This window comes from Sceloporus occidentalis, unplaced genomic scaffold (genome assembly GCF_023333645.1).
Source record: "Sceloporus occidentalis isolate IW3139 unplaced genomic scaffold, rSceOcc1.0.p SCAF_48, whole genome shotgun sequence".
NCBI lineage: Eukaryota > Metazoa > Chordata > Lepidosauria > Squamata > Phrynosomatidae > Sceloporus > Sceloporus occidentalis.
The window spans coordinates 1,620,702-1,633,029 of NW_028317028.1; the positions used below are offsets into that span (position 1 = coordinate 1,620,702).

Genomic DNA, 12,328 nt, shown 5'->3' on the forward strand with positions numbered 1-12,328 from the left:
GATGGCACCATCAGCTCCAGCGCAATACTCATCGCTCAATCTTTACAACACTGCATCCACTCCCAGAGCTGCTCCACCACAGACCTTTTCTACCAAGGCAACTCGCAGTCAGTACGGGAGTGGCTTGGTGTGGCCATCACAAGAGCTCTTCATCAAGGAGAAGACAGTCTCCTGGATCTAACTAAGCAAATCTGCTCCTTTTTGCAGGTACACCAAATACTTTTTAGAACGAGACACCAAGAAATAAAAAAATATATTTTTTACCCAATAGTGAGCATGTTTTCCTTTTTCAGAATGCCCCTGAGCAGTTTCCATCTGAAGAGTTCCCCATAACAGAGTCCAAGATCAGTATGGATGTTACATTCCCCGGCGCAGCATTTGCGGTTGTGTCCTGTAAAGAAAGCCAGTCTGGATTCCGAAAGGAGTGAGTGGTGTCTGCAAGTTAAAGAGCTTTTCTGCAATTAGAGCTGCCAATCTGTCTCCGGATTTGTCGTGTGTCTATTTACCCCCTTTTAAAACCATGTCACGCCTCATAACACGCTTAAGGGTGTTCTCAAATAAAAGAGGCCAATTTGAAAAAACCCAAAGTATACCAGGATAGCACTTGACAGCTCCATGCACAAGATTTCTCAAGGAGGTGCCAAAATATTAAACTAGTTTGTGTTTCACCGAGAAATGTTTCAAGCTACCTGCACTAATTTTCACAGAGGCAGCTCAAAAAGTAGAAAGAAAAAGAACCTTAAATGAAAGTTTGTTTTTTTAAAAAAATAAAAAAAAAGCTATATAAGCTACAGTAATTACAAAATATTGCTTAAAGCCAAGATGTCTCTGAAATCTGCTAGTTTTTGATACATTAATTTAAAATTGTTCAAATTTGTTTAAGATTTACATATTTGTACATTAGTTATGCTCAGTCAGGCATGTTGATAAAATGATTAATGTCAAAGAGGAAATTGTCACTTTGTTCCAGCTCTTCTTTGTATAAGGCCCCCTGGGCACGGGTCATGGTCTATGGTCTTGGCCACAAAGTTAAGCGGAATGGACAGCTGAATCTTATTGAGTCGGTGTGTTACCCACGTGATGCCTCCCCGACTAACACGGGCCTAACCCCACCTCCAATCACCAACCAGTACCCAACTGCGATCATTCCTACTGACCGGATCCACATCAAGCTAGGTATATGTTACCAGTGTGCTTATGTACTTACCAGTTAAATCATGATATTCAGGGACATTCGCGGCAAGTAGTGGTTCCTAAGTTCAGTCTCTGTTTCAGGTGTGTCTCCTGCCCCTGGAGCAGTGCTGGTCATCCACTCACTGCCTTTAGAATTTCCTTTAGCAATGGCTTTCACAGAGCAGCTGTTGACATGGAAGTTGGAGGATGTGGATGACAAATCAGAAGACGAGCTAGACACCATCCCGTCATCCATACTGCTGCAAGTGGTGGAATTGATAGGTGAGCCAAAGGGTCTATCTGAATATTAAAAATTCTGCTTTTCAGGAATAGAGGCCACATCGTAATGATGAATCGGTTTTTACAATTCTTATAAACATATGAACGTACCGATTGGGCACTTTTACAAATATTTTTAAGATCCAGAACATCACTTGACATACAATTGATATATTATTTGTTGTAACCGCTTAGTATAATGATCCTGATATTAATTGAATACTATTTGATTTATGGTTCTAGTAAATACAGTACTGTGCAATTTTCGGCAGGTGTGAAAAATGCTGTAAAGTAAGAATGCTTTCAAAAACATATTTATCATTTAACAATCCAAAGTGAGTAGCCAGAAGAAAAAGCTATTTAAAATCAATATTTGGTATGACCAACCTTTCCCTTTATTGATTTTACAATTTAGGGACGTTGCTGTGGAACACAGACCTGGCAGCAGTAATAAAGGAGCTTCTCTTCCATCTGTTTGCTGAATTGCTTCGTAAGGTTCACCATTTAGAGCAGAAAAAGAATCCCACAGGTCTCTCATCATCAATAGCCCTCCAACTGAATCCTTGTCTGGCAATGCTTATGGCGCTGCAAACAGAGCTACGGAAGCTGTATGATGAAGAAACTCAGAACTGGGGGTCAGCGAATGCCTGTGGGGGAGCTGTTCCTGGGGTCACGGACCAGGGCCGATTCTCTACGTACTTCCACGCTCTAATGGAAGTTTGTCTGGCAGTAGCAGAAGTTACCCTCCCTATTAACATGAGTTCAGCAGTAAGTGTAATGAGTTCGACAAATGCAACAAATCTAAGTGACTCTTCTTCTTCGTCTTCATCATCCCCTGGACAGACTCCTCAAAGTCCAAGCCTGCTATCTAAGCGAAAGAAGGTCAAGATTAAACGTGAAAAGACAGCATCTGGAAAGCGTTCATCTGCAAGAGGTGCTGAGAGTGACGCAGCTCTTCTTACTGTGGGAGGCAGTAAGCCTGAGGACATGTTGTGGTTTCATAGAGCACTTACTCTGCTGATGATTCTTAGACACCTCACTAACAAAGATCCACAAGGCTTAGGTGTCACAAATGATGCCATTGCTGATGCCAGTCAGGCCCTAGTAGGACCCACGGCCCACAACCGTCTACTTGTAATTTCCGGGATCCCCACTCATCTGGAGGAACCTGTGGTTAGAAATGCCATCCGCAAAGCATGCAATGCCCATGGAGGGGTATTTAAAGATGAAATCTACATTCCTCTTCAGGAAGCAGAAGCCGCCAAATCAAAAGACAGAGTTGAAGGAGCAGAATGCAAGACCGAGATTGAGAAGCCCCTCTCAGTTCCTAGTGCTGAGAATATGGATATGAGCAGTTCGAGCAGTGTGACCCCTGCAGTCAGTGTCACTGCCTCAGCTTCCACAAGTCAAGCTTCTTTGTGCAGTTCCCAAGGTGTCTCACAAACCACCAGTGAAACATCAGTAGAGCAGTTTCCACCAGAACTTGCAGTGCCACCTGGTCTCCTGGAACCGCATGCTATTTCCAGCCAAGAAAGCCTAGACCTTTCTATTTGCAGTACAGGGAGTCTTGGAAGTCTGGGCAGTCTTGTGGAACAACTAGACAATGTGGAGACTTCCTCTGTGTCAGACGTCGGATCCATATACACTGTCACGTCTCTAGACAACCAGATGATGATGTCTCAGCCAATCAAAGGCTTTGCAGTTGTGGAGGTAATGTTTAATGACTAAAAAAACACATAGCAACAATACACTCGAAGCAGATATAACTGCTATACACCGTAGTGGCCTCTAATGTGCTGGAGGGAGATGTACATGGTTTTATGCGCCTGTTGAAACACCTAAACTCAATAATGAGGGTTGCCCACATAATTTTGGTCATATATTTTAGCTTTTCATTTTGAAAGAAAATGTATTTGTTATGCAAAGTAAATTTGTTCATCTTATTACCTCTTAAAAATTTTTTTTTGTAAAATCTAACTATCCATGTAAGTTGTGCAATATCACAATCTCATGATTACGGCTTTCAAGCCCTTACAATAACGTTACCATCATATTGGCTTTTTCTACAGATTAGTTCAATATTTATTCTCTCTTTGGTTTTCAGGTACGATCACGGGCTAAAATAGAAAAAATCCGAGCTAGTCTCTTCAACAGCAGTGACCTGATTGGCTTGTCTATCTTAGATGGAGAAGATGAGCTAATGGAAATGTCTACAGAAGAGATCTTAACCGTATCCACTGTTAATCAGAGTTTGTTTGATACACAAGGAATCCCTGGTCTTGGGAACTATTTTACAGATAAATCCTTGAAAGGTGTGTGATTCGGCCATGATGTTATACTACAGTAGAATGCCATGTTTGATGTTTTTAAACAAAATATTTTTCTAATTATCAGTTCTGCAAAAGTGTGTGTTGTATCCTATGAATTGTTAACTTTAATGCGTTGTACAACAAACACCTGCCCCAGTTTGATTTTGAACCAAGCAGCAACATATATATAAAACTACTTTGTTATTATTCTGCATGCATACTTAATGTATAATTAAAAATTAGAACTTTACCAGTGGACCATTCTTACATTTTTATTTCGTTTCTAACTCCGTATCAGCCTAGTAAAAACCTTTTTAGTCAAAAAGCAGCTACTTTTTTCTTTTTTTTTTTTTAAACTCTGAAATCTCTGTTAAGGGTAGGATTCCATTAGTGTCCATTCTGTTTTAGGGGACAAATTGGTTCCAGAGGCTCGGGAGATTCTAACAGAAATATTCAAGAGCTGCATTCATGCCGAGCAAACACTGAGTCTGACACCAGTAAAGTTCATCAAGGTGTCAGAAATGTACCTGAGCAAAGAACAGATCAATTCACAGACGCCAGGGAACTTACTGCACACGTTCTTCACCAATGTACGGCACCCCAAAAAGGTGCTTGAAGATCAGCTGACTCAGGTAATACTATAACTTCAGTATTTTTTTCTTCACAGGTCTGGTGCAGCTGAATAGTCCATAGACTTTTGGTTGAATACCAGCATGTGCTGTGATTGTGTAAGGCAGTTACACAATCACAACCACCCCAACCCTAACTAAAACACACACGAACATACAAACTCTGTAACAACCACTCACTGTAACACCATACATTTGGACATACATATATACACATACTCTCTCCTCTTCTTCACACCTCTAACCCCAGGCTCCCAACACACTCATTATCACACCATACACTCACACACAGTAACACTTACATATACACACACTCTAACCAACCCCATACGCTTACTCAAACACACGCACATTCACTCTAACACCATACATAAGCTGAAATATGAGTTTTGTGTAATCTTTTGTGTAACTGAGTAATGTACCAGATCTATACATTGAAACTTGCTAACTTTACGTATGTTGTCCATCTCTCTGTAACTGGGCCTTTGTTCTATAGATCTTGCGCAAATATGGCATTCCAAAGCCTAAATTCGACAAAAACAAGTATAGCAAAACTGGCAAAGAGCAGCACCCGGTGAAAGTTGTAAGCACTAAACGGCCTGTGGGCAAGCCACCAAGCAAGGACAAAGCCGCGCTCAACAGTGTCAGGTGAGAGTTATCAAGAGTGGTATAAACAAGAACAGGAGTTTTCCACAGGAGTAACTGAACTACCAAAGTTATTTGGCAGATATGTTAATAGGAATTGCATAGTAAGAACACATTTGTCCCATTCTAAATTGACTTTAGACTTTTCAACAGAACTGCCTTAAGTGAGAAGAAACCTACAGTGAAGCCAAAATCTCCTGATAAGAGCAGACCTGATGAAAAGGACTCGGACAAATCTCCCACCAAGAAACAGGAAGGTATGTTGTCTGATCAGCACTGGTACGTGCCAAAAGGATTCATTATAACCGTACTAGTATTTGTGTTCTTGGTGTCTTTCAGTTCCAGAGGAAAAGTATCTGACTCTGGAAGGATTCCATAAATTTGTAGTTGATCGTGCAAAGCAAGACATTCGAAGCATCTGGAGAGCCATCCTGGCTTGCGGCTATGATCTCCACTATGAAAGGTGAAAAGCAGAGGAGGTTTATGAAGTCACGGAGAAACAACTTTTATATATTAAAGTTATTTTTACGATATTAGGAAAACACACGTGATGTCACAGTGTCTGCCTTTTCATTGTATGGGTAAAGTTTTTTCCCTTCTGCTCTTTTGGTTAGATGTGCCTGCGTTGATACCCGGCATGCACAAAAATCCAGCAGGAAATGGACCCTGGAAATGGATGTCGCGTTGGTGCAATACGTTAACCGCCTCTGTCGTCACCTTGCGATAACACCTGCCCGGCTGCACCCTCATGAGGTGTATCTTGATCCAGCCGACACTGTGGACCCCAGGGTCTCCTGCCTTCTGAGTAAGCGATATTTTCTGAATCTATTGCTATAGCTAACAGAGATACAAAATTATTGCTAATTAAATCTCATTTCAAACACTACAGAAAAACTTTTTAGTGTTTTCATCCGTAAAATATTGCTGTGGCGATATGTAAATAATTAGCCTCATTTTATTTGACTTTCTTGTTTTGCACAGATGTTCCCATAGAAAGTCTGCGACTTCGGTTTGCTCTTCTTCAGTCCCTGAACAACACCTTAGAAACGTTCTTTCTTCCCCTTGTGGAGATACGGCAAACAGACATTTTTGTGCACAGTATCGCATCCCTGTTGCAACAAGCCAAAGGTGAGCATTGCATCTGGACCACCTATTATCAGTCTTTTACCGAACCATACTATATTTGTAATGCAATCAAGGTAAAGCAAAGGCAGTTTTTATGAAGTAATTTCTTTAGTTTAAATTGGGTAGTTTAAATTAATCTCACAATTGAGGCATGGGCACCAACATTTATAGGGCCACTCCAGTGTCCCCTTTAATGTTTTTATTTCCTTGCAAATGCATGGAGAGACTGGCAAGACTGGAAAGCCTCCTATAGATTTGCACTGTTTACTTGCCCCTAGCTCCTTGGGTTGCAGGTTATGCAAGAAAAGATTACCATCAAAACTTTGTGAATAGCTCAAAATGAAAATCTCTGGCCAACTCAGCCTGATGAATTTATTCCAAAAATTATGATATGATATGCTATTCCATAGTGTCTTTAGCAGGGTCACTTAGTTATTAGGGGCAATGTGTCATTAACGTATGCAAGAGAACCGGCACTGATGGTCTTGGCAGCAACCAATGAATGTGCAGCACGATTGCCCCTTTATGATAAATTGGCCATTGGCTTGGAATGCATCTAAACGTTCTGGGTTTTTTTTTTCTCCTAGGCCTCATCTTTTATGATACAAAGGTTTCAGTGATGAATCGGGTGTTAAATGCCACCGTCCAGAGGACAGCAGATCATGCTGCGCCAGAGATAAGTCTCGATCCCTTGGAGATTGTCGGAGGTTTGTAAACCGGAAGTACATGCTGGAATATTCATTACACACCCCGGAAAAGATTCTTGAGCTTGCAAATATGTATTGGTTTTATTGAAACCTGATTGTTGCTGTCACTCGCCTATGCAAATTAGCACTTTTTTCCTTTATGGTGCCCTCAACAGAATGTTGCCTAGAACAATGTACAAAATATGGTCATTTGCCTTCTATAATAGTACTAAAACAAAACATCTGGTTTACAAGTAAACATTTTTGTTTGCAATGTGCATGCCTGTTTCTCATGGATTCGTTTTACATTTGATCACAGGAGATATCAGAACTTCTGAGAACTCGTACTTCTGCCAGGCAGCTCGGCAGCTGGCCTGTGTCCCATCCTCTCAGCTCTGTGTGAAACTGGCAAGTGGGGGTGATCCTACATATGCATTTAACATCCGCTTCACAGGGGAAGAAGTACATGGTACAAGTGAGTACCAGACAGCAGACCATGTTTTACTATCATATTATATTGTAGATTGTAAATTATATTGGCTTTTTAATCTCGCCAACCATGTAAAGAGGAGCTACTTCTGGTTGCATTAGTACATTGACATGGCCATCAACCCTTACATTTCCAGTATGAGTGGTTGTTCCATAAACTTTTTTAGTGAATAGATTCCCTCAAGATAGGATCCCATTCAGGGGCGGGCTGGGCAGGGGGGGCAATTGCCCCCCAGGCTGCCCTGAATCTAGGCCCGCCGGGGGGCCGGCAGACGAACATTCAAGGCAGCCGCAAAGTTCAAAACTAAGCGGCTGCCTCCACAAACGATGCGTGCGGCAACTGTGGCTGTGCGTCGGGACTTGGTGTCAAATCCCGGTGCACAACACTGAAGCCACGCCCACCGTCTTCCGCGCTCTCTGCACCGGAAGGACGGGACACGGAAGAGGAGGAGGAAAAGTGACAGTGGAAAGGTAGGAAAATATTAGTAAGTGTGTGAGAGTGATGGGTGTTATTCTGTAGTTTATGATGAATGTTTGTGAATGAGGGTTTCAGATTGCATGGAAGTGTGGGGGGGGATAGCATGGCATAGGGAGGCTGTCTAGGCATGATAGGGGTGTGATTGCTGTTATCAATTTTTTTTTGTCCAACTGTGGTTTTATTAAAAGTAAATTACATACCAAAATTGGACAGAAAAATTAAATAACAGTATTAATATATATATATGATTGCAAACAGCAATCACACTCCTATCATGCTAAGTCAGCCAGCACATGCTAGAACCTGGGCATGATAGGTTTGTGATTGCTGTTAATTATATATATATATATATATATATATATATATGTATATATATATTAATATTGTTGTTTGATTTTTTTGGTCTAATTTTGGTGTGTTACTTTTAATAAAGTTTTAAAGTTGGTTTTTTTTTTCGGTTTTGGCCAAATGAATGCTGAATTTTCAGTTTCGGTCCAGAATTTTCATTTCGGTCCAGAATTTTCATTTCGGTCCAGAATTTTCATTTCGGTCCAGAATTTTCATTTCGGTCCAGAATTTTCATTTCGGTCCAGAATTTTCATTTCGGTCCAGAATTTTCATTTCGGTCCAGAATTTTCATTTCGGTCCTACTATATACTAAGCCAGTCACTGAAGTGGTAAGCCTACACCACATCAATGTTTGGCTTAGTATATAGTGATAGCGGTTGTACTGCAGTATTGTCAGTGTCTGACTCAATGTATAGGCACACATTGACAGTGGTACAGCGTAATCCCTAAGTATATAATGATAGCAGTTATGCTGTACCACCGTCAATGTGTGCCTAACCATAGAAACTATGCAGTTTTAAAGTGTGTGGGGGTGGGGGGGGGGCAAATACAGGATCTGCCACAGGTGCCAAATACTCTAGGTACGCCCCTGCATCATGCGGCAGTCAGGCCCAATGGCCATGCCTCAGCTCTTCGTCCCACATCTTAAAAGGGGTGGGATAGAGAGCTGAGGCACGGCTATTGGGCTATTGGGCCGCCGGCCGCTTTAATTTCATTAGGCACCAGTGGAGTGATTGCCGCACGACGGCCGTTTTCAATGTCGCTCACAGCCGCTTTGGTGGCGCAATGGGCCACTTGACTAGACTTGCCCCCCAGGCCTTAGGCTGCCAGCCCTCCCCTGATCCCATTACAAAAATAATTGGCCAACCAGTGGTAACATGGTTCATTTATTATTCTGGTTTGTGTCTTTTAATGAAATAAATGGGTAAACAAAAGTTGTTAGCCTGGGAGCCTAAAGGAAGGATGTCATGTCTCGGGTCAGTCCGTATAAAGGAGTCTGTTATATGCGCTCAAGAGGCATCAAGCAAATTTACCAGCTCCTGTCCTATATGCATGTGCCCCAAGCGACCATGTGGCTTCCCAAAGGCTCAAAGAAATGTGATTCCCTTTAAAACCTGTTGAATGAGGATTCCTTTGCCAGGAGCTGCAGGATATGTTTACAAAGATGTTTTGCATAAAACTTTGCATAGTTTACTAGGTTAAGCTGAGGTTTTCCTGCCAAACATTATCTGTAAACCTTAGCACCGCAGTCAGTCAGGTGTGCTCATTCATTGTTTTTCCTGTGAGGTGTTGGAGATGGTCCTTTTGTCGTCGTCGGAAAACGACCTTGTGATCATCAATGAGCGTTTTGAGTATTTTTATTCTTACGTTACTTTTACACTGCAAACGCTGGCGTAACTACAGGGGCACGTGCCTCTAGGGGGGCCCAGGGCGACCCCATGTTCCTGCCTTGTTCCCCTTGACTCCTTGTTCCATGTTGATTCAAAATAGTTTAGAAAGAGTCCTTCCAACCTAGACTGCACCAGTCCAGGTTGGAAGGGCCCTATCTAAACTATTTTGAATTGGCACGGGGAGACAGGAACGTATCAGTGTATGCGAGCAGCCGGAGAGAAAGCTGCAGGTGAGAGGTAAGCGGGGGTGGGGGGAGGTGGGATGTATGTGTGTGTGTGTACATATATATGTTTGTGTATATGTACGCATGAATGTGTAATATTGTGTGTGCGAGTGTGAGTATGAGTAAGTGTGTTTACGTATGTGTGCCAAGAAGGGGCAAAGAAAGCACAGACAGGTTGTTAGGGGGCAATCATGGCACAGACCAGTTGAGGGGCCCGGGGCCATTTTTAAATCGGGGCCCTGTGGTTTCTAGTTACATCCCTGACTGCAAAGGCATATGCTAAATTGTTTGCACATGTTGTCCTGTCTGATATTATGTGGTGGTGTCTTTACAGGTGGCTCATTCCGTCATTTCCTGTGGCAAGTATGTAAAGAACTTCAGAGCTCCTCTCTGTCTCTCCTGCTGCTGTGTCCCAGCTCTGCCGTTAATAAAAATAAGGTATTTTGTGTACTTTACACGAGTCATCCCTTAATATACAACAGTGGTTTTCAACCTTTTATAGTTTCTTTTTTCTGGCCAAGTACCATTAGATTAAGGTTTTGTCAGCCTGAATTTCAACACTAAGAAGTCCCTAAAGGCATCAATGTTATACTAAGTGTTTGTTGTCTAAAATTAGCAGGGTAATGAAGAACCCCTGCTACCAGAAGTATCCCATGGGGCACATGCTCCTCAGTTTAAGTATTATGTAGAACACTAGACAGAATGTGGTCGCTTTTAGTAATTAAATGTGAAAGGCTAGTGTTTTTGTTTGGTTTTTTTAAATTAGAAATAAGTTTAAATTGTTTACCGAGGTCAGCATAATAGAATATTTTCTGACGGCATGCAAAGAATGTTACTGTGTTCTGTAAAAAAAGAATGGAAAATATCAATAAAAAAAAAACTTTACTCCAGGCTCTGTTTTACTTAATTACATAAATACTATGAAGTGAAAAGTGCAATGCATGCATTGGTATGTTATACTGTTATTTGTTTAGCTCATCATATGCTCTGTCTTGGTGAACACATCTGTTCCTTTAGGCAGATGGGACTAAAAACAAATTAAGATGTGTGAATAATACTTGATGACAGGGGAATCCTTGACCTGTTTGTTAACATAAAGAATATATTTTTATTTTGTTTTGTATTTGAGAGAACTGTTCTTGGTCACATCATCTGTAGAAATGCTAATGGTGAAGCTTGCTGATGTTTAATAATGTTCTGCAGGGAAAATACCTTCTGACTCCCAGCCCCATCACGTACGCAGAAGAACTCCTCCTCCACTTCTTTGGGCAGCTGCTGGGTATCGCCATTAGAGCAGATGTACCCCTTCCTCTTGACCTGCTCTCCTGCTTCTGGAAGATGCTTGTAGGAGAACCATTGGACCCAGATGATGATCTCTATGAAGCAGACATCCTCACCCACAACTACATTAAAAAGTTTGAAAATGTAAGCATGCTTGTCAAGTAGTTTTCTGGCATTTTCCACCCTAACATTCAAACAGCTGACACCTTCTACTTGTGTTGTGTGATGTTCCAGGTGAATGACGAGGTCGAGCTGGAAGCCCTGTGCGCTGAAATTGCTTCTCAGCATCTTCCTACAGAGAGTCCTGACTCTCCAAGCAAACCATGCTGCAAGTTTACATACATGACCATGACTGGGGAAGAAGTCGAATTGTGTGCAAATGGCAGACACATTCCTGTTGTGTAAGTATAGATATTTATTTTGCCTCATAACCGTTTAGATAGAAATGCAGTAACGTTACTATGTTCGACCATATGCAGGTGCTTGAACATTTGTGGCATCTCCTATACTGACCAATAGCTGATGGCAAACAAAACCATTTTAACTTTTTCCTTTCCCGTCTCCTCCTTTGTTATTCAAATGCAGATAAACTCCTGGTTTAAGAACCACTCCTGTGCTAACTTTACAACTTACTATATTATCACCTCCTTTGCCTATTTCTATCCAATAAAAATGTCTAAACTACCTTACAGATTACATGACTACACTTATTACACCTCCCACCTTATCCTGTAAACTGCTGAGCACCAAGTACACCCTTCTAAGTCCACCCCTTCAGTAGGTAGACCCACTCACAATGGGTTTGTATTGCAACGTGAAGATATGTTGGTGGATTTGTCCTACAGATGGGAAAACAAGGACATCTACTCAGCAGGGATTCGTAACCTCCGTATGCGTGAACTGAAAAACCAAGAATGCATGAATGCTGTTCGGGCTGGTCTGGGCTCGATTATACCCTTGCAGCTATTAACCACGCTTTCTGCGCTGGAGATGGAGCTCAGGACATGTGGACTACCATTCATCAATCTGGAGTTCCTAAAGGTAATGGGGATTTCTAGACGTCACAGTACATTGCGTGCCCTTGAAATATGGTTACTAACAGAGGGCACAGGGGTGGGGTGGGCTCGGTTAATTAGGCTTAATATCCCTTGCATCAATGCCTACTTTTGCATCCGGTTAGCATTTTGTTTCTACTTTTAAGTAGATGTCGTACATGGAAATTGTGGCTGGCAGTTTGCTTATGTCAGAGTGAGTGTGAAATACTCGAGCAC

The 12,328-nt window shown here is 41.8% G+C and overlaps 1 protein-coding gene across 1 annotated transcript in view; it reads left to right on the forward strand.

Moving 5' to 3' along the window:
• The window catches only part of LOC149289062 (putative E3 ubiquitin-protein ligase HECTD4), a 71,236-nt gene that overhangs the window by 58,126 nt on the left and 782 nt on the right, over positions 1–12,328 (forward strand). The window contains exons 57-74 of the mRNA XM_089490995.1: positions 2–207; positions 294–424; positions 971–1,176; positions 1,276–1,455; positions 1,868–3,162; positions 3,557–3,764; positions 4,170–4,393; positions 4,887–5,038; positions 5,189–5,292; positions 5,375–5,498; positions 5,650–5,840; positions 6,017–6,163; positions 6,748–6,867; positions 7,166–7,321; positions 10,111–10,214; positions 10,980–11,201; positions 11,292–11,458; positions 11,903–12,098. Coding sequence (XP_089347121.1) covers positions 2–207; positions 294–424; positions 971–1,176; positions 1,276–1,455; positions 1,868–3,162; positions 3,557–3,764; positions 4,170–4,393; positions 4,887–5,038; positions 5,189–5,292; positions 5,375–5,498; positions 5,650–5,840; positions 6,017–6,163; positions 6,748–6,867; positions 7,166–7,321; positions 10,111–10,214; positions 10,980–11,201; positions 11,292–11,458; positions 11,903–12,098 — 4,133 coding nt within the window. The remainder of the gene's footprint in view (position 1; positions 208–293; positions 425–970; positions 1,177–1,275; positions 1,456–1,867; positions 3,163–3,556; positions 3,765–4,169; positions 4,394–4,886; positions 5,039–5,188; positions 5,293–5,374; positions 5,499–5,649; positions 5,841–6,016; positions 6,164–6,747; positions 6,868–7,165; positions 7,322–10,110; positions 10,215–10,979; positions 11,202–11,291; positions 11,459–11,902; positions 12,099–12,328) is intronic.